The sequence below is a fragment of the Triturus cristatus genome, chromosome 10, assembly GCF_964204655.1.
Source record: "Triturus cristatus chromosome 10, aTriCri1.1, whole genome shotgun sequence".
Taxonomy (NCBI): Eukaryota; Metazoa; Chordata; class Amphibia; order Caudata; family Salamandridae; genus Triturus; species Triturus cristatus.
Genome location: NC_140593.1, coordinates 784031589 through 784054669, shown reverse-complemented (window position 1 = coordinate 784054669; position 23081 = coordinate 784031589). Strand labels below are relative to the sequence as shown.

Sequence of the window (23081 nt, the reverse complement as noted above, 5' to 3'; positions counted from 1 at the left end):
CTTTCTACTGGATATTGGTGTGTCTGGGCTCCTATTAGGAGCCCCAATGTGCACGCTAAGCGTAGGAAGCAATCTGATGGCCATAATTATGATATCAGCCCCTAACAGCCACTGGTGATTGCTGTAAAGATTGTGTTCTTCGTAACACGTCGGAAGCCAAACAAGAACAGAAAACTCAAATTGAATATCCCCACCCAGGGCTAATCCAACAAGCATGTGCAATGCAATAGGTCTCACATTCACATGGGTTTGAGCTATTGGCATTGTACATGACAATGCCTTGTGTTTGTTTTAGGTTTTAACCCCTTCGGTGCTCATGACGGAATGGTTCCGTCATGACCCACGGTTGAGCTGTGCTCATGACGGAACCATTCCGTCATGACCCCGCCCGCGCAAGATTCCGCCAGCACAGCGGCGGAATCTGCGCAGCATCGAAGGGGTTAAAACATAAATAAAAGGCACTATCATTTACAATACTAATAGCTTAAACTCTCGCAAATGCAAGACCTATTGCAATGCAATATAGGGCCTTCTTGACCGCTTTTTAGATTGTAAATATCAGAGGAAGAGACCGGCCTGCGACGTCTTCAAAGTAGTGATAAATAGCGCAGTGAAGAAGATGTGTAAGTGTTGTACATTACACAAAGTGTGAAGTGAGAATTACATATGATTTGAGTTATAAACACTAACAAAACGCTCCAACACATTTCGCACTGTGATTACACTGTTGCGGCTCAGGAGGAACAGCGGAAGGGGGAGCTTTTTCCTGCCCTCTCCGTAATTTGAGTGTGTAGTGTGGCATTGCGTAATGTCATTCCTATCTTTGGCCTAATAAAAAACACTCCAGCTGTAGTAGGGCCCTAGCTTCACCTCCTGGTGCAGGTTGGGCTATGCTTTATGGCAGGCATGGAGGGAGGGAGGGAGGGAAGGAAGGATGGTCTCGGCAGCAGCTCCGGCCTAGTACAGTGCCTCTGTTATTACTAATGAGCGAGAGGTGCTGAGGTGGTGGTATTATTGGTATTGGTGATGGTGGTATTGGTGGTATTGTTGGTAGTATTGGTGTTGGTGGTATTTGTATTGTGGTGGTATTGGTATTGGTTGTGGTGGTGGTGGTAGTGGTATTGGTGGTGGTGGCATTGGTGGTACTGGTGGTGTCAGTCTTGGTGGTGGTATTAGTATTGGTGGTGGTGGTATTGGTACTGGCGGTGGTGGTAGTGGTATTATTGGCATCGTGGTGGTGGTGGTGGTATTGGCAGTGGTTAATCTTTAAAATAGAAAGTGCCGGGGCTCTCCTCAGGAGGCAGCGCTAACAAGAGAAATGTGCTGGTGCAAACTGCCTCCTGACTAGAGTCCCTGCACTTACTATTCTGGAGAGGACTTGGCCAAATGGCTAGAGCCGCCGATTTCGGAGTTGGGGAACTGGGTTTGAGTCTCGGCGTGGCTCAGCATCCTGTGATTCTTCTGGGGGAAGTCACATGCACTCCGAATGATTCTGTCCTTAACTGGTGCTATAAGCACCGGTGCTGAGGATTAGGTGGCGGTGCTGAGCACCGGAAAACACCGGCTCAAATTAAGCACTGATTTGTTTTGGTGGTATTGGTGGTGGTGGTATTGGTATTGGATGGAGAAGACTGTGATGCGCATTGAACTCCATGGCTGATAACAGCCGGCTTAATCTCTTCGCGCTGTGAGTCTCTGGTGAAACCTGCACCGCAGTGTATCCTCTCAGGCTGCACGTGACATCCTCAGTGACTGCCTGCCATAGTGCCATGTCAGAGTCGGGCAGACCTACACTAAACTTGCCACAGCGCTCCATCCCTGTGCTTTGACTAGAGCCCAGAAATGAAAGTGGTGCACCATCGGCCCTATCATTCCCCCATAAATCTTTAAAATTCTGGAATTTATTAGGGCGCGGATATGTCCCAATTTGTTCTGTGTAATGCCATGTAGTGGCTGCAGCCGGGCCATCCCCAGAGCAGAGTCTGAGCTCGTGAAATTGATGACCTGAGACTTGCAGCGAGCCCTGGGACCGCATCTGGAATTTCAGTCTGAAGTTAGGCGAGCGCCTGACCCCTGTTTCAACTCTCCGCGCAGAACCCACCAGCCTGTACTCCTGCACCTGTATGAAGAAAGAGGGCCTGCAGGAGTCCTGCGAGCAGGGCTGCAGGATTGTGAAAGAGAGCACATGCTATGTATTCCAGCATCAAGAACGGATTCTGGCCACATGCGGCCGTGTGTATCAGACATGGCCTCTACGAACTACATGTATGATGTGCCCTCTGCAGCAGATTAAATGGTTATTTACATGAGGCGCAAACTCATCAGACCAGATTCATGAAAAACATAATTCTGCACCTTGCAGGTTCAGCCTCGCAGATGGCAGATTTCTGATTTTTTTTGTTCTAGCGTTTTCCAGGTTTCACCTGTACAGTTAGAGACGTTGCAGGCTTCCATGCACACTCATGAAAATCTAGAACGAATTCAACTTCCACGTGAAAAAATATACCTTAGAATATTTACGCATGCGAAAATCAGAAACACCAATAAAATACGTGTTTTGTTTTCAAGGTGAAAGTGGGCCAAATAGAAGCTGGTGAATACTCCCAAATCTGCAGCTTTGTAGGAGTTCACAGCTCGCAGTTAACACCATCCTTTATAGTCCACTCGCCACACCCGCTTGTAGATTTACTAATAAAAAATGATTTGAGTAAATCCACTTCCCTGTGGAAAAGCAACTCTTGAAAACCAGAAAAGTGTTTTTTCACACGCAAGTATGTGTGTGACTGTGTGTAAGCAGGCTTTACAGGCACAGTCATCTTTGAAAATAAAGTCGACTGACTTTCTTTTGGGAAAATCTTTCTGGATCAGTCCCTAAATATTTTACAGTACATCCATAGTCATACTATCCGCATGTATGTAGTGCACTTCTGGCATTAGTATGACCTCATGGCGCTGTGAGCCGAATGGAACGTGCTGATTAGCCACCTGCTTTATTACAGGCACTGTTGGGAAACTGTACTTATGTGTGGCTCTTTCTCTCATTTAAGTTTTCTATCATGTTCCTTCTTAACAAAAAGGCACAGTCCTAATAAGCCCTTTCTGGCCTGACTCGTGCTCATATCAAACCTAAAAAACAAATTAAGTACAACAATAAACGTGTTCCTTGTAAAGCAAATAAATATTTTATAACCTGACTTCAGAAAAAAGACGACTATCGAATGGCGACGACACTTTTTAAGTTGCTTCCTTTCTATGCCTCCCGATAACATATGTGTGCACTTTGTGTGCAACACTCACTGTTGTCTTTTGTCTCCATTCACATGATGATAGTAGTGTCCACAATTACAAACATGACCTGAAGCGCCGGGTGACAGGAATTCAATTTCATAGCTATAGTTATTGATCTTTTGTGAGAAAAATGGATAGTTTCCAACCATATACCGTGAGCACAGGGTAATATGCATGAAGAAACAAACACGTTGTATGTAATGAGCATGAATAGTATACGAATTGAGGTGTGCAAAATTATAGCTCCACAAGCACAATTTCACTAATTTGTGACGTTTCTTCACAGAACTTAGTCCGCGACCAAAGTTTCAGACAGAAAGAGATTTTTGTGTTACAAAAACCTTTTTTTGTGCAAAAAAAAAGTCCATTCGCCCCGAGGAACTTGATTTTTGCAGGAATCACGGGTCCCACATAAAACTTAGGCCGTTTTTCATCGAACATTTTGAAAAAAAACGTTGTCTACTTCATGAAGTTGCTGAAGTTGTTCTTTTGGAAACGCTGCCCACGCTATCTAAAACCCCCCCCCCCCCCAAAAAAATGGACAAAGTTATTTAAAAAAAATAATAATAACTTGTACAGTGGATCAAGCTCAGCTTTGTAGAGTGAATCCGATTTCTCTTTTGTCTCTGGTTTTGGAGCTAAGCACTTCACAAAACCGAATCAGACTTTGGTCTGTGTGAGTATAGTCTGGTAGGGAACTAGCTGGACTGGCGACTGGTGCTGCGATGTTCTGCCAGTGGCAGATTGTGCGCTATAGGAATGCTAATTTCCAATAACAGCGTAACTATACATTTAGTAAAATAAAACAGAAGAATGTGCGCTATAGGAATGCTAATTTACAATAACAGCAACTATACATTTAGTAAAATAAAATAGAAGAATGAAACATAAAAGACATGACTTTTAAATCAATAGTACATTGTATGAAATAAGTGCTGGTCATTCTAGAGGCATGTTTGTGCCAATGTTCCTGTGCCGTAGGGTGTGTATAAAGTGTTGTAAACGTGTATAAAAAGACCTGTACAGATGTTGGGTACTCTTTCTGGTACCTACATTTAGTATTGATAGTATTCGGCATGGTTCCAATATTATACACAGCAGCCGTGTAGTGTGATATTTAATAAACTTTGGGTATATGGGGCTGGGAAATTGCAAAGGCTACTGCGCTGCTCAATGGATTCCGGCAAACCAGATCATATTCAGCGTTAGCGTCTGTGGGAAGGGGCGGGAGGAGGATTCAATCCAGATTTAAAACCGCAAAAATGTAAACCAGCAACTGCAGCCTCTAGTGCTGCGAGGCCGTTCAGCTCCAAGATTTTAAACCGCATAATGTACACCAGCAACCGCAGATATCTAGTGCTGCGAGGCCGTTGAGCTCACAACCTCTAGTGCTGCGAGGCCGTTGAGCTCACAACCTCTAGTGCTGCGAGGCCGTTGAGCTCCAGCATTAAAAACCGCACAATATAAACCAGCAACCACAGACATGTAGTGCTGTGAGGCCGTTGAGCTATAGCATTTAAAATTATGCAATGTAAACCGGCAAGCGCAGCCTCTAGGCTGCGAGTCCCTTGACCTCAAACACCTAAGTCCGCTTTGTATGCAGACCACAAAGAGGAGGAAGTGGGGGGGGGGCAAATGGGGGCAGCAAATATCAGAAGGGAGGGAAGTCTGAACAAACTAAGAGAGGGATAAAAATAGAGCAGAGATGGAGCGGTAGAGAAGGTGGGAAGACAAGACGTCAAGAAGAGAAAGCCGGATGTATGATACAAAGGGAAAAGAAATGAGAGAGAGAGAGGCATTCAGAAGTGTTTACTCACAAAGTTTCTCTGCTGCGCCATGCCTGACACACCTCTACCCATCCGGAACAGTTTCTTCTGCAAATAAGTGGTCTTTAGGCATGCTTGGCAAATCTGTCGCCAACACTTATACACCACACCAAACATTAAAACATGCACACTAAAGAAAACAAGCATCAATCTCTTAGCTTAATGGGGCCATGTGTTTCTAATAAGCGTGAATTAGAAACACATGGCCCCATAAGGATAAGAAAGTGCTTTACGACAGCAGCAAAGCAGGCAACCCAGTCGGATCGGAGGCAAAAGGGCATCCACAAAATGCCTAATTTCCAGTGGTAGGCCACCGTTTAGCATCAACGGTGACTCCAGCCAATGGAAATGAGGAGCAGGGCTTAAAGCCTTTTTCTGAAATCCCTCTCTCACAAAATTTCTCGCCACCGAGCAGCGCATGCGCTGCAAGGGAGGCGAGACCTAAAAAACATATTGAGCCCAAATTTTAAATGAGGAGGTAGAATGAATCCTGATGTATGGCAAGCAGTAATCCAGTCTGCCTTAAAACCACAAATTCCCTCAGTGTAATGGATGTTAACCAACCCTTATGAAGCGTTTGCGCCAACCTACATGTAAAAGCTAATGTCTCATGGCTAAGTGTGTTCGTAATTAATGGCGATTTTGCACAGGAGATTGCCTCAATGTTACAAAGAAACTTATTTCCGGTAAGCCAGTCGAGCACTCAGTATACCTACAAAATTGGCTTGCCAGAGCCCCTGTGAAATACAAGCAAATTACCTCTTACGCGGCCGCCAACAACCAGCTAACCTTGTTAGAGTTATCATTCATCAATCTATCTACTGTCCACTCATAGGATGTCATCTGCTGTTTGTTGAGTGACTCTGGGTAAGTCCACTACTTTGGAAGCTAGGGAGGAGCTTGTCCAGTCTTCTTCAACACTGGTTTCTGCTATATCAGATGTTTGGTCCTCAAACTGTGGTCTGAACGCTGCTGCACTGACAAGTGCATCCTGCTTGGCTTCCTCTGCTTCTTGATGAGTAAGTGTCGATCCTTATTTAGCTGGCTCATTGCCTATACATTTTTGCTGTCTGCTCCTCTAACTTTCCTCTTCTGCTTCCATTGGCAAGCAATGATTGCATTTTGTTTAATCCATGCCCAGCTGGTGCAGGCCTAATTCCCACTGTTTCTGCTTCATCGCTATTAATGATGATCTGGGCTGCAGCACTGCCAGGCTATAATCAGAGAAGAGTAAAAGCTTTTGGTCTTCAATCCTATAATTACCAGCTTTCCGTGCTGATTACAGAATGGCATACCGGCCTGTATATGAAGTAACTTTGCCACAGTGGTTCTGGTTGATGCGCTGGTTGGAGGACGCATCATTGATAACATCACTGCAACATTTGAAATTACATTATAGATGATGAGACTTGCGTGGTGGGGGCGCAAGTTATAGTGGGGTGAAGTAATTGCTGCCATCTGGTGTTTATTTACGACGATTGTCCTGTTTGCACGTTCAGCATTCAGCCTGAAAATCATTATTCGTTTGGGTGAAGACTGCTTTTCTTTGTGCAGGGGCAATTTTTTTTAACTTTTCTAAAAGTGCATTTCTGAGGATTATTTATTTCCAGATGCCTTTGGTGGTATGGTGTATCCTACCACCTATAGTACTTTTGTTGCAGTGCCTGAAGCATAGTCTGATTGATCTGGCCCTGGTTGACTAAACCACTTAATTCACTCCGATGTGTTGGAGAATGATCCATGGCATATGCTGCAACTTGGTTGCGACCCTCTCTTCTGGATCTGTACCCTCTCCATAGCCTTTCTCCTGGCAACCTACATAATAGCTGCTCTTTGACCCCAGAACAAATGAACTGCTTTACATTTTTGTACTCTCCACATATCTGAAGTATTCAGTTGGTACCCACCTATCAAAATTCTCTGTATCATCTGTGAACTCCCTCAAAGCTTTCTCACTTCATCTCCTGTCCTCTTTCAACCCCCTCACATTCATTGACCACAAAGGAGGTCATCATCTCCCTATGTGAAGAGTGACCCCAATAGATTAGGAACATAGTAAAAACCATAGTATCATTATGAGCAACAACTGAATCATGCAAGAGTGGTGCCGACAGAAGAAAGGCATGCTGGAAAATGAGCACGAAGAAAATTGAAAGGATACAGAGCCACTAACTTCCCCTTCTAACTAACATATACCATGTAACAGTTCCCCACAGGATTGCCCTAGTCCTTATTGAGATGCAGCACACAACCAGTCCTAGCAAACCACACCCTACCAGCCATGGAAAAAATGTGGGTATTCCATAGAGTCTCCCCAACACCACCTAAAGGCTGAGATGTGATGGCTACACTCAGCCGACACATGTTCAGCCCTTCCAAATTTATATCTGGTCCCCCACACTTTTCCCTAAGGGCATCACCTTCTTACTTACTTTCCACCCCATCCTGAGCATTGCAGACTACCGCAACTATTTCTAAGTCTCACTAACATCCATCATACACCATTAACTCTCTGCATGCCGACTACAACCCCTTTTTATGCAGATTTGTAGGACGCACTATTACCTGTGAGGGTGTCCTAGCACTAATCAGAGGTGAGACTAGGCCCAGCTAGGGCCTAATAGAACTGATCGAAAAGCCAGGTCTCCAGCTTCTTGTGGAATTCAAGAAATGAGGAGGAGCCTCTGAAGTGTAGAGGCAGGTCCTTCCATGCTTTAGGAGTGATGAGGAGAAGGCTCGACTGCCAGATCTGTTTTTCCGCATGCGTGGGATTTGTGCAAGTAGGAGTCTGGATGAGAGGAGGTGTCTGAAAGGTTTGTGAAAACAGATGAGATTGTTGAGGTTTGCTGGGCCATAATTTTGTAGTGCCATGAAAATGGGAGGGAAGAATTTGAATTAGGCTTGTTTGTGAATGAGGAGCTAGTGGAGCTCCTTCAAGTGTGGTGTGTTGTGAGTGAGGAGTGGGTGGTTGAGAGTGATTCTGGCCACTGAGTCCTGAATGATCTACATCCTTTTGGTGAGTCTTTTGTTGATCCCAGCATAGAGGGTGTTCCCAGAGACCAGTTTGCTTGTGACTAAGGTATGCATGACAGTTTTTCGGATGCTGATTGAGAGCTCTTTGAGAATCTTCCTCAACATCTTCAGGTTATGCAAGCATGAGACGGATACGGCATTAACGTGAGCAATCATGTTGAGCTTCCTGTCGATGATGATCCCGAGGTTCTTGGCTTTGTCGGACCTATCTCTGTTGGCCACAAGGTGTAGTCTCACAGTGATGTGCTCTTCCAAAAGATCATGAGTTTGAACTTGTCAGTGTTTAGCTTTAGAAAGCTGGTCTTCATCCAGTGCACAATTTCAGTTTTACAGGCATTGAATTTGATTTGGGGACTTGGGCAACTTGTGCGTGAGGGAAAGAATGAGTGGAGTGTCATCGGCATAGGAGAGGATGTCAATATTGCGAGAGGTGGTGATGCTAGATAATGGGATCAAGTATGCATTGACGAGTGTCAGGCTTAGGGAGAATCATTGCGGAATTCCACAGCTGAGATCAAGGGCATCCAAGGTGGATAGTGCCAGACTGACTGACTGGCTTCCATTCAGGAAGTAGCAGATCTATAGGAGTGTGTGTCCTCAGATTTCAATGGTGTGTAGGCATAGGAGGAGCATGGGGTGGGGGACTGTGTCAGATGCTGTGGAGACATCCAGGAGGATGAGGACTGCTGTCCAGTCTAGAGTCAATTCAACATCATCTGTGGCAGCAATGATGGCAGTTTCAGTGCTGTGGTTAGATCTGAAACCAGACTGAGTGGTGTCAAATAGTTGGTGGTCATTGAGCTATTTATTATGGTGTTTGTTGATGATTTTCTTTACCTAATCCCCTGAATATTCCCTCAAAACGTCTACCTTGGTGTGCCACTAGCCTCTACTCCATTGGATGCCCCCGATTTCCGATCTTCATGTCCATCTTCAACCAACATCACTTGGTGGTCGCTCTTCTCTCCATTGACATCCACCTACCACACAGAGGCCCTCAATGCTTTCCCAATAGGCTTTGGATTCTATCTGTAGTTATAGTAATTTGAGTCAGGAGATTGCAGTTGCCTTCAGCTTCTTTTTGCAAAGGGACTGGGAACAACTCGATATCCCTGGAAACTGATGGGCAGCAGATGTTGAGGCACACAGTTTACATATGAAAATGACTGGGGAAGAGAGGAATCCAGGCAACAAAACCTCAACTTCTTTTTTGCCTTAAATGCAACCTGCAGTTCTCTTCCATAGCCACAAACCTTTAACAGGGTGTGGGTAATTGATATTTAAAATATGCCACAGAGATGTTACAATAGGGCCCCCATTAATCGTAAAAAGGTTATAAATTAGGAGGATTTTTCCGGCAGTGAAATATTTTGCACCCTTTCAAGCATCTTTAACAAAAGGAACAACAATTCATGTTTTAAACAGAATGGGTGAACAACTTTTGTCTTTTTCGCTAACAATTTAGACAAATTCTAGACCTCTCTGAAATGTCATCAATAATCTACCATTCTGACAGATGTTAGTTCAAGTGTAACCGCAGTGAGTCTGGATCAGATTGTTGTCTTAAACTGTTAAAAATGTATGAGAGTTGGGATATAGGTTAATGTGTCAGTACTCATTTAATTATTTATGTTGTAAAAAAAAAGGGTGATGTGTGAGGATATTAAACAATGATGTATAACAACCATGCATTTGTACATAATTCTGTGTGCAGTGTACCGCTTCTTTGGACATATGTGTGGCAGTAAGTATATGTTCGAGGCATATGAGCTGCGGATCACTCACTTAGGATAGTAGATCGCCATCTGGTGTTGTGCTCGGATGCTTGAATGTTGTTGTTGTCTTCGGAAGAAGTCTTTGGTCACGAGATAGGTGACTCCTCCCTTGGACTACAGTGCGCATGGGCATCCACTCCATCCTCAGATTGTTTTTTTCCGCCATTGGGTTCGGATGTAACTTTTCCACTCCGGTAGAAAACTTCAAAAACAAGCTTTCGAATCGAAAAACTTTTAAAAAACTACATCGAGGCACCTTCACTCGACATCGAATTAATCGGACCGGTTCCGGACGTCGACGCGGGCGATTGGACCCATCCGCGCTGTGAGGCCTACGGCTCATGGAAAGAACGCAGTTTAAAAAATGCCCCCAGTGTGGAGCAAAATTCCCACACAGTGACCATCATAAGGTCTGCAACCTGTGCCTGTCGCCAGAACACAACGAGTCCAGCTGTCCAGCCTGCGCCACATTTCGATCCAAAAAGACCATTCGGGATCGAAGAGCTCAACGCCATATCATGGCACACAGACCAGCCCCGGAACCAGAAAACATCTTCGATGAGGGTCCCGATGTCCCGGAAGAAGATTCCGAGGAACTTCAAATTATCTCAGAAGCCGACGACTCAGACAACCCCATTACTCCGGGGCAACGCGTGAGTACCAGTGCCCCTACCCCAACCCCTCCAAAACCAAAGGCATTGGTCAAGACTTCGCCAGCGGGCCCCATTCGAGAGCGAAAACACCCTTTAGAAGCCCCGCCTTCGGGCTCGGCTCCGAAGAAACACAAGCCTTCCAGTGGCTCGGGCCCGAGCAAACCACATATCATTGTGCCACCGGCACCTTCGGTACCAAAGACACAAGACCTCTCGGCACCGAAACTGGCTCCGGCGCCTTCGGCACCGAAAACACTGAGGCCAATAGACAAACCGGCACCGAAAGCTCCCAAGCTCAAAGACTCAACATCGGCACCGAAACCTTAATCGGCACCGAAACCTTCATCGGCACCGAAACCTTCATCGGCACCGAAACCACCGGCTAAGGACTATAATACAACTCCTAAAGCCAAAGACTCTACCGATCACCCAAAACCTCAATCGGAACCTAAAAAATCGGCGCCAAAGTCTGTTCCTGAAGACCAAGAACTTTTCCACCCAGATCCAACACAAACAAGCATTTACAATGCAACGGTCTCGGCATTGTTAAAGTTAGAGCTATTGGCATTGCTCATGACAATGCCGTTTCTTTAAATGTTTTAAAAACATAAACAAAAATAATGTCATGAGCAATGCCAATAGCTCTAACTTTACCAATGCCGAGACCATTGCATTGTAAATGCTTGTTCAGAATATTTCGACTGATAGGAGTGAAATGGTGTAAGGTTGATGATACACAAGTGTCTGGGGTTCGGGCGAAATAATACGTCAAGCGCTTATAAATGGCCAAATGTGTCTTTTACGTGATGGACAACGTAGGGGGGCCCAGCCGCCCATCTCTTTCCTGAACAGAAACAAATGTTCGGGGCCATAATCCCAGCCGTAGCGCGTGGGCACTCCATGGCGCGCGGCCAAGCCTCTCTGACCTGACCTTAGGGTTAAGGGAGACTTGTGGCGTCACATCCCGTGGAATAGTGGCTGTGCAAGCCCTGCTCCGAGTCACAAATTAGACAGCCTAAGAGAGGGGGAAGGACCGGGACAGCCAGTGACCCCTGAAGGCGGATTAACCTCCAGTGGACCCTCATTAGAAGGCACTTGCTTCGATGCGAACAGACGTCAGGTGTGACCCTCGGCTCACAAAATCTCTTTATTTAAAGACGCATGAAGCACGCTCCCCTCCACCCGAGGCTTTGAAGTCAGATCAGTGCCCGAGTAAGAGGGATTTGAGGGGACAATGGGCAGTCCTCCCCACCCCCCACCTCTTACTCTGGGGCTGCAAGCCCCTCCCGCGCCCACTGCCACCTCATTAATTAAGATTTACACATGAAAGTTACAGAACACTGACATTTTCACCAGCCGGGACCGGGATTAAAAACGCGTGAATCTCACCCTTTTGGGAGCTGCCAATATTTTATAATGTCACTTAAATAAGAAAATGATCATTAAATCCGGATTTTAGCGGCCAAACAAACGCCAAAGGCCTGACAAGTAATCACGAGCGTTTTTTATATCCCATATACACGAGCAGAGCCTTTAATGTAACCCTGATATTAAAAGTTCTGATTAGTGTAGTGGGTGCTAGCGACCCCCCCCCCCTCCACCTCATCACCCTCCACACACACACCCTCATCTCCCCCGCCCTAAATACAAAAGTCAAACAATTAATGACTGGTTCATTCAATGCGCTTTGAGCTGAAGCGCTTCTCCCTAGCGCCTGGTTCATTCAATGCGCTTTGTGCTGAAGCGCTTCTCCCTAGCGCCTGGTTCATTCAATACGCTTTGAGCTGAAGCGCTTCTCCCTAGCGCCTGGTTCATTCAATGCGCTTTGAGCTGAAGCGCTTCTCCCTAGCGCCTGGTTCATTCAGAGGTGGCGTCGGTGAGTGATGCTCGTTTTAGATTAAACATTGGGGAGGGGTTCCTCAGCGGCCGCCACGACAGGGAACGCTCAAAGTGGGGTATGCATATAGGGTTTATGGGGATGTATATAGGGTTAATCTAGATGCAAGGCAGGGCCGTATAGAGTCCGGGAGCTGCTGGTACCCGGGGGCTGGAGGCAGAGAGTGCGTGATAAAGGGGCAGAGGCTGGAAACAGGGCAATGGGTACATGTTCTGTGAAAGGCAAAAGGGATGGGGCAGAGTCAGTCGAAGACCAGGCTTCCACTGACATGGTGCTTAGGGTTCACATAACCGCAATGACGTTTTAACCTTCACAAAAAGCCAATAAAAAAGTCAAACTTTAGGAAGGTGGTAAAGTTTAACGCCTTGCCCCGCCCACAAGAATGTAACCCCCGGTTTCTTATCTAACTCTACCAGCCTGGGTCTCAGCACGAGCCATACCGCACAGACAACAGTTGTTGCTTTTTGTAATGTAAAAGGCATTTCTTAAAGCGCTCTGTTACTCCAAGGAGCGTCGAGGCGCTCTGCGCCTCCAATGGGATGTAGCTGAGAAGTAACATCACTCTTGCTTAAAACCCAATGTTTTCAGTTTCCTCGGGATCTAAGGGGAGGGGGAGGTAGACGAAATGTACCTTCACTCCAAAGGGAGTTTGTTCCAGAGTGAAGGTCCCACACATGAAAGACACCACCGCCTTTCTCCGAGGCAGAGCAGAAATGCCTCGGAGAAACGCAGCGTCCTTTTCGGATTCGGGGGCGTGTTTTGCTGTTGTCTCCTCCTTGAGACTTCTTGCAAAAAACACGCCCCCCGATCCGAAAAGGACGGGGCCTAATCTGAATGACTGACCTCTTCTCCAATGGCTGGCCAGCATTCAAGAGGCCAGCCAATGGAGAACAGGGGAGAAGAGGGGCTGGTTCAAGCCCCTCTTCTCCAAGTCATTAAATCTCCGACTTCCGGTTCTGCCTTTCGGCAGACCGGACGTCCTCGACCTAAAAAGGATCTATATTAATCCAAAAACTGGACATGTCACTGCTGTACCTTGTAGGAAACGGAAACCGGATACAACACCTGCCCCAGTTCCTATAAAGAAGAAGGACTCAGCAACATCACCAATTCCTCCTTCCTCTCCTGTACCACCTCCTACCCCACCCCCTCTGCCTACACCACCATTACCTCTACCATCTCCATCACAACACCACCCCCACAGGATGATGATGATGACCTAGGGGGAGGGGGTGATCCGGGTGATCCTGATGATATTAATAATCAGTTCACAAATCCAGATACCGTACCATTGGACGACTGGGCATACCCTCTACCAGATATGCCTGACCCTACACCATATCCCTCCAAACCATCACCTCCAGATGACCACCTGGGGTTTGGACAACCAGTGCACAGAGCAGCACTTTATCATGGAGTCACCATGCACTCTGATGCACCCGAGGAAGACTTCCTCTTAGACACTTTTGAACAGTCTCAGAAGTCGGTTCAAATTTTACCCATGATTAAAGGGGTCATAAAACACGCCACAGAAGTATTTAAAGACCCTGTTCGGGCCAGGGTACTCAACCCAAGAATTGAGAAAAAATATAGACCTGCCCCAGAAGATCCTTGTTACGTCAAAGGGCAGCTCCCTCTGGATTCTCTGGTTGTTTCCAAGGCAAGGAAACGCGCCAACTCCCAAACTACGGGAAATACACCGCCCCCGACAAGGAATCCAAACTATTAGAGGCATCGGGCAAAAGAGTAGCAGTACCAGCCGCTAATCATTGGCGTATCGCCAACACCCAAGCCCTATTAGCACGTTACGATAGGGCTCACTATGATCAGTTAGAAGAACTGATACAACACCTACCAGACCAATACAAGGCCCAGGCAAATGACCTTGTACAAGAGGGAAAACTTATCTCAAATGCCTTAATTAAATGTGCACTTGATGCCGCAGACACTGCCTCTAGGGCAATAAACACAAGTGTACTCCTTAGACGCCATGCATGGCTACGCATTTCAGGCTTTAAGCCAGAAGTACAAACTACTATACTTGGCCAACCATTTAATCAAGAACAACTGTTTGGACCAGCAGTAGACACTGCACTTGAGAAAATGAAAAAAGACACCGAGTCTGCTAAATCCATGGGAGCATTGCAGTCTCCACAACCATGTGGCTCCTTTCGACGCTCCTTCTACAGAGGAGCCTCCAAAAACATTGGAGCAGACACCTCCTCCACATTCAAACCCTCTACACAAACATCCCCCAGTAGAGGATATTTTAGAGGAGGCTATAGAGGAAACAACACCAAGGGACGAGGTCGAGGCAGTACCAACACTCGTACCTCTCCCGCCACAAAACAGTGACTTTTCTCCACTCCCCCCAGACCATTACACTCCAGTCGGGGGAAGACTCAAACAGTTCCTACCTGTCTGGAACTCCATCACAACAGACAAGTGGGTAAGACGAATTATCCAGTATGGTTACTGCCTGGAACTTACCACTACCCCCCACACATTCTACCCAAGCAACGCTATATGTCACCAGACCATCTTACGCTCCTCAAACAAGAAGTGCTCTCATTGCTTCAAAAACACGCAATAGAAGCAGTTCCCTTACAACATCAGGGTACAGGGGTATACTCCCAGTACTTCCTAATCCCAAAAAAGGACGAGACGCTCAGACCAACACTGGACCTCAGACTCCTAAATCAGCACATAAACTCAGATCATTTCCATATGATAACTCTTCAACAAGTACTCCCCCTACTACAACAAGGCGATTTCCTTGCCACATTAGACCTCAAGGATGCCTATTTTCACATCCCCATGCATCCTGCTCACAGGAAGTATCTAAGATTTGTGGTGGACGGACAACACTATCAGTTTACAGTCCTTCCATTCGGGGTAACAACTGCGCCCAGAGTATTCACCAAATGCCTAGCAGTAGTAGCAGCACATCTCAGGAGACCACAAATTCATGTCTTCCCATATCTAGACGATTGGCTCATAAAAGCCAATTTATTCAACAAATGCATCCCACACTCTCACCAAACTATTCAAATCTTACACAACTTGGGATTCACAATAAACTATCCCAAATCTCATCTCCAACCCTCCCACATACATCAATATCTGGGAGCCACCATAAATACCTCCACAGCCCTAGCATATCCCAGCCCAGCCAGGATAGCCAAAATACAAGCTCTGATCGCAAAATTTCAAACCCAACACTCTCTTCCAGCAAGAGTGTTCATGCAACTCATAGGCATGATGGCATCATGCATCTTCATTGTGCCTTATGCAAGACTTCAAATGCGTCCCTTGCAAGAATGTCTAGCGCGTCAGTGGAATCAGGCTCACGGAAAACTGGCAGATCTGGTGTTGGTGGACAGCCGCTCACATCGTTCTCTAAAATGGTGGAACACAATAAACCTGTCCAAAGGGCGGCCGTTCTTAGAGCCTCTTCCACAAATAGTGCTGACAACCGACGCATCTCTCACAGGATGGGGAGCCCATCTCCTAACACACACCACTCAGGGCACATGGACCACACAGAAAGGGCTCCATATCAATTACCTGGAGCTGCTGGCAGTATTCCTAGCACTAAAATCATTCCAATTACATCTCCAGAACAAAACTGTCCTTATCCGGATGGACAACATGACAGCCGTGTATTACATACAAAAACAAGGAGGCACACATTCTCTCCAGTTGTCCCAGCTAGCACAGAACATTTGGAGATGGGCCATTCCCCAGAACATATACCTGCTAGCAGAACACCTTCCAGGAGTTCGCAATCAGATTGCCGACCTGTTGAGTCGACAAACTCAACAGATCCACAAATGGGAATTACACCCACAAGTCCTACTCCCATTCTTCCAAAAATGGGGCCAACCAGACATAGACCTGTTCGCCACACACGAAAACGCAAAATGCCCAACCTTTGCCGCCAGGTTTCCCCACCCACAGGTGAAGGGCAATGCAATATGGATGAACTGGTCAGGCAGATTCGCGTACGCTTTTCCGCCTCTCCCACTCATTCCATTCGTGGTACGCAAACTCAGGCAACAGTCTCTCAAGCTGATACTAATAGCTCCCACATGGGCGCGTCAACCCTGGTTCACAACACTGCTGGAACTCTCTCTAGTTCCACACCAAAAACTGCGCCTCTCCCTGTCCTTATTAACCCATTACCATGGAGAAATCAGACACCCAGATCCACATCAACTGAACCTAGCGATCTGGCTCCTGAAGTCCTAGAGTTCGGTTACCTCAACCTACCACCAGACTATATGAATATTATAAAAGAGGCCAGATGGCCTACTACTAGAGCCTGCTACGCTGCAAAATGGAAAAGATTTGCCATTTACTGCACTAACAATGATATACGCCCACTGGATGCATCCATCCAGAACATCATTTGCTACTTACTACACTTGCAAAGATGTAATTTAGCGTACTCATCCATACGTCTCCACCTAGCAGCATTAGCAGCCTACTTACAAAATCGACAACACTTGTCATTATTTAGAGTACCAGCGATTAAAGCCTTCATGGAAGGTCTTAAAAGGATTATTCCTCCCAGATTACCACCCTCTCCAGTGTGGAACCTAAATATTGTTCTCACAAGGCTCATGGGTCCCCCATTTGAACCTCTGCATAAATGCGAACTACAGTTCCTTACATGGAAAGTAGCGTTCCTTATTGCTATCACATCCCTTAGAAGGGTAAGTGAGATCCAGGCCTTAACCATACAAGAACCATTCCTACAGCTACACCGTAACAAAGTGGTTCTTAGAACAAATCCTAAATTCCTACCAAAAGTCATTTCTCCGTTCCATCTTAACCAATCAGTCGAGCTACCAGTGTTCTTCCCAAATCCAGACTCTGTAGCTGAAAGAGCTCTTCATACCTTAGACGTTAAAAGAGCCCTGCTTTATTACATTGATAGAACCAAATCTTTTCGCAAAACCAAACAATTGTTTGTTGCTTTCTCTCCACCACATAAAGGCAACCCCATTTCCAAATCCGGAATAGCCAGGTGGATAGTTAAATGTATCCAAATATGCTACCACAAGGCTAAACGCACTCTAACAGTTCCCCCTAGAGCGCATTCCACACGCAAAATAGGGGCTTCCATGGCATTCTTAGGAAACATTCCCTTAGAAGATATTTGTAAGGCAGCCACATGGTCTACAACACACACCTTCACTAAACACTACTGTGTTGACGTGCAAGCGAAACAACAAGCTTCTGTGGGTCAGGCTGTCCTTAAAACTTCATTCCAAACTGCTGCAACTGATATAAGTGACCACCGCTAGGGGAGACACTGCTATATAGTCTATCCTAAGTGTGTGATCTGCAGCTCATATGCCTCGAACGGAATATGCTACTTACCAGTATGCATCTGTTCTTGGCATGTAGAGCTGCAGAGCCACACACGCCCACCCACCTCCCCGAGACCTGTTTCTGTTCCAGCATCGTCTTACTTAGACATTACACATGGACATCCTTTCTTTATTTTTACAAACTCCATCATTTCCCATCATGGCGAAAAACAATCTGAGGATGGAGTGGATGCCCATGCACACTGTAGTCCAAGGGAGGAGTCACCTATCTCGTGACCAAAGACTTCTTCCGAAGACAACAACAACCTGCGAGCATCCGAGCCCAACACCAGATGGCGATCTACTATCCTAAGTGTGTGGCTCTGCAGCTCTACATGCCAAGAACAGATGCATACTGGTAAGTAGCATATTCCTTATACAAATTAATATCAGTTTTCCTTTGTGTGTTAGGTCATGATTCTTGAGAGCACCTCCGGATCAGTGCACTGGGAACTGGAAATCAATTACAAACCAGGGAGCCCACAGCCAGCCACACTCCGAACTGGAGATCACAGGTCCACGTTCTTGTTCTGGGGAGACTATCAAATTGAGACCAATAGTACAGTATGTCTTGTTTCATTCCTACAGTTTCTTTGTTTTGAAATGTGGAATCAATAATTTAAATCATTTTTGGACATTGTGTATTTTACTAGTCTACAGGTTGTTTGTGTTAAGATTCCCTTATTATACTTAACATAGTCTAAAAGGATCATCAACCAGAAAATAATTTTGATAACTATAATTTGTCTCTCTGAGATTTCCATATAATTTCTTTGGTATGAACACAAAGTAAACTTTTACGTTTTATTTATCTTCAGCTTTTAAAATAGTTTGTGTTTAGTTATGCTCTGGGTGGTGGAAGGAAAATAGAAATTGCAATTGAGCTCAATAAAAGGCATATGGCCATTGTATGTCATATATTGGAACATCCACAAGGGAGAACCATTGTGAGTTTCTTAGGCTCCTACCTTAAGAATACTTCAACATTTCTAGACATTTTTCTCTTTATATTTGTGGTGACATTACCATCATATATTAGAGATGTATCTGACTTTCTGATGAGTATTCAGAATATACCTTGAAAGGGAAGTTATCTGATCGTCAACCTTGACGTTATATCATTATACACGTCAATACAAAAGAAATGGAGAATTAAAGCCTGCAGGCATTTTCTGGAAGAAAGCTTTATCAGCCTTCTCCAACACATCCATATGCTCTTGGAGATGTTAGGCTATTGCATGGAACATAATGCCTTTGTTGACAATTCACTATAGCTTTGGAGGCAAGGCACAGCCATGGGTACCTCCTTCATCCCAAAATACACACATCTTTTCGGGGGGTGGTGGGAGAGGGACGTGGTGTGGGCGGAGTATAACCAGACAAGATGAAACATTTGATGTTTTGGTCAAGATTCATCAATGACCTTTTTCCTTATTTTGGACAACAATGAATCTTCACTCTAAGCCAATATTGAGAGGTTGAACAACAATGACTGTAACATCAGATTAACGAGCAGCACAAGCAGGAAGACCATTGAGTTCTTGGATGCCACACTGTTTGTTAGGATACAGAACTATGCACAAAGGTTTATCAGAATACAGCAGCTAACAACTGGATTTTGTATACCAGCATTGGGCATTCCTGAGGCTCTTAAATTGATGGTAACCAAAGGGGGATGGCTTAGAACGTAGAGATTGTGCTCCAGAGATGAAGACTTTGAAACAAAAGCCAAAAGAATGAGAGATTGCTTCAAATGTGTGCCACCCCATGGTTCTTGAGGATGCACTAGCCAGAGACTGAACAAAAACAGAGAAATCCCACTGCTGTCAACAATGGAAAAAGCAGCAAAGGAAAGTGTGACAGCCCAAAATTTGGGCAGGTTCATAAGACTTTTCACTGAATCCGCTAAGTGTCAGAAACATTTTAATGAAGCAATGTAACCTGCTCGGAAGCAATTAACCTTTTATGTATATTGTCAAATCACTTATCAGTCAAGTTGACAAAGTAGCATGTAAAATTTGAGAGACCCCTTTTATGAATCAATTTAAATATTCACCCGGATCAAGAAAATCTGTAATTTAAATTGTCAAACAGCCTACTAGACAGTTTGCAAGACCCAACATCTCCAGAAATTCTTGTCACAGGAGATTTTAATATGAACTTGCTGCCGTCTTTCACCCGAGATGACCATATTATACAGCAGGACCATCTCTGGCTTGTCCCCAAACAATCTGCAGGAACAACTAACCCTAGGTCAAGGGATTTAAAGGCGGTGACACTGGTAAAAGATCTTGAATTCTTTGGACTAAGAGTATTAAATGGCAGATACCAACAAGATCCCCTTCAGCGTGGACCCATTACTCATCTGAATCATAATCTAAAATTGATTTCACAGCAGCAACTCTCCCTCTTCTTCGCTTAATTACATCACTCCAGATCGAAAATTAGGACAAAAGTGATCTGTAAGAGGGAGGACGGCTCGGCTCAGCGGAAGTCGGAAAACCCGGATGGAGCCATGACGAGAACACCGGATATCAACCGCGTTCTAGTCTCCCTTGGAACGCGTGACGTCAGGACGCAGCCGCCAATGGAGCACAAGAGGGGCGGAATCAGGAAGGAGGAAGAGCGGAGCAGGACGGAGAGCGAGGGGATCGAAGGTGAATGGACGACGGAGCAACGGATATCCAGAGCGGAGGACAGCGAGGTTCCAGAACGGAGGACCGGAGGCGCTGCCGGAGAGCAGGAGCGGACGGGACGACAGAAGAAGGACGGAGACCCCAGCGCAGGTGTCCCAGAGCCCACAGCGACGACCGAACAGGAGTTTGCTGCTTTCAAGCCCGGCGGCTCACGAGAAGGAGAGGACGCCCCGGGTCCGGCTGCCGCGGCCCGGTATACGGGTCGTGGCCTCAGGCAAGTGCCGCTTAGAGGGTCTTTTTGGTGGGGTAGCTGGAATACCTATTAGGAGACACACCCTACCGGAGCCCACTATTCCCTCACGAACCTTTAGAAGGGTTCCTCCCTGACATCCCCATTCCCTCCCCCCACGTCGTTCTGGTGAAGGTGGCACAACGTAAAGAATAGGAAGGGTAAAGCCTAACCCGAGTGTTTTCTGTTCTTTGTTTTTCAACCCTGGTGAGGAGAACCCTGGAGACAGCCAGACCCGAGGAGGGACGACCAGGACATCCCAGAGTAAAGAGTGGTAGATGGACACATACCCCTTTGAAACAAGGAGACGAGAATCCTAACTTCTTGGAAGAGATTATTAATTTCCCGTTGAACCTATGGTGTAACACAGACTGTCTTTCTCTTACTGTGGCAAATAAACAGTATCCCTCTCATAGACACCTAACCTGACTGCTTGTCCTTCTATACCACTACTCTGCCCTCAAGCCTCCTTACATGATCATGGACAACAAATTATAGAGCTTGATGTTAAATATATCCTCCACCACCAGGCAAATACTCTACTGGGGGAATTGCAAACGATACATTATTAGGCACTACAGTGGTCTAATGACACTATAGATACTTTCGGGAAAGCCTAAGCAGCCCTTATCAGGTATTGCTTTAGTAATAAACACCTTACCCCGATCTCCAAATGGGCAGATTGTAAAATATGTTTTATAAACACTTACTTGTCAAAAAAATGCCCAAGCACACATCCGGTTACATAGTGCTCACAAGACTTAAAAAGGACTTCAGTATCTGCCATTATAAAGTGGAATAGTAATAGAATCCTGAGAATTGCTGGGCGACAGCATAGGAACCCTTTGATTCAAGCGGACCTGATGTTTATATATAAAATATACCGAAAGATGCAAATCATTTGGGCACCTGCTGGTATATACGCGCTATATAAATTCACATACAAATACAAAATACAAATACAAAATACAAAAGCATTGTATCTCAGTAAAAAGAAAAACTCAAGAGACTTCTGGAAAAAGATGAAAAGCCTAAACAAGGCCACTATCGCTTATTCTAGTTCAAATTTAACCAAACACTTCAATCAATCCTCAGAGGACACAACACCCTTAAATCATAAGACAGGAAGCACAAACTCAATAAGCATCATAAATCTAGACAACAGTGTGATTAGCTTTTTGGAAGATCAAGTATACAAATCCATTCAGAAGTGCAGACGTGATGGAATGCCAGGACCGGACTGAATACCACATGCATTGTATAAAACAAATCCCACCTTCTGACTTTAGTTTACAACAATGTGCTGCAGCTGGAAACTATCCCTGACTCATGGAAAGGCTCTATAATTAATCCGATCTTCAAAGAGAGTAACTGCCACCAGCCTGAAAATTAGACCTCACTACACTCTTAGATACCAAGGCAAAGCACTTTGCAGGCCTTCTACTTACTAAATTATTGTTTTGGGCAGCAGAAAAAAATATCATCCCTCCTAATCAATCTGGATTTACACAGGTGGGTGGCACAGCAATTAACATCTTATCCCTTTTTTGTGATAATGGATAAAAAAAGTTTACCAAACAAGCAACCCATCTGTTTTGTGTATTTCACGGCCACATTCGACTGTGCAGCGTAATCTCCTCTGGCAGAAATTGACACACTGGGACATCCCTCAACCGCTTTTAAAAGCAATACAGTAGCTATACACGGATACTGGGGCAAGAAAGAGAATTGGGGACGGCTCTTTCTTGTCCAGAAAACCAGACACCTCCCAGGGTTTAAAGCAAGGATGCATATTGGCGCCATATTTGTTCAATCTATTTTTAGAAGACCTTACCCCAGCACTGGAAGGGGTAAATGCTCACCCCAAAAGGTAGGAGATATGCATAATTGAAATCTTCTGTATTCAGATGACACAATTCTCCTCAGTCAAACAAAAATCGGTCTACAAAGCCTCATTGACAGACTATCTAATTACTCCGTAACCAATGGCATGTTAATGTATCCAAAGAAAACCAAGGTCATGAAAGTTAGTAACAGTATACAGAAAAGGCAAAACAAGGCAAACGGGCAACAAATGAAGTCGGTGAAAACCTACAGATACCTTGGATTATTATTCAATGGGAAAGGCTCCTTCTACCAACATAGGATGGAGCTACAAAGGAAGGGCAACGCATTACTTCTGTCATTTCAAACACTACAGAGTCCTTGGATGGTCCAAGCTTCCTATCATTTCTAAAGGTAATAACACCAATATTAACTCAGAGCCTAACATATGGGAGTGAGGCAAAGACATAACAGCCTTCAAC

General features: G+C 45.3%; 1 protein-coding gene across 1 annotated transcript in view; it reads left to right on the top strand.

Annotated features, from left to right (window-relative positions):
• Positions 1 to 23081, top strand: part of FAM234A (family with sequence similarity 234 member A) — a 346953-nt gene that overhangs the window by 294257 nt on the left and 29615 nt on the right. The window contains exon 10 of the mRNA XM_085628316.1: positions 18262 to 18414. Within this exon, the coding sequence (XP_085484442.1) occupies positions 18262 to 18414 (153 nt within the window). The remainder of the gene's footprint in view (positions 1 to 18261; positions 18415 to 23081) is intronic.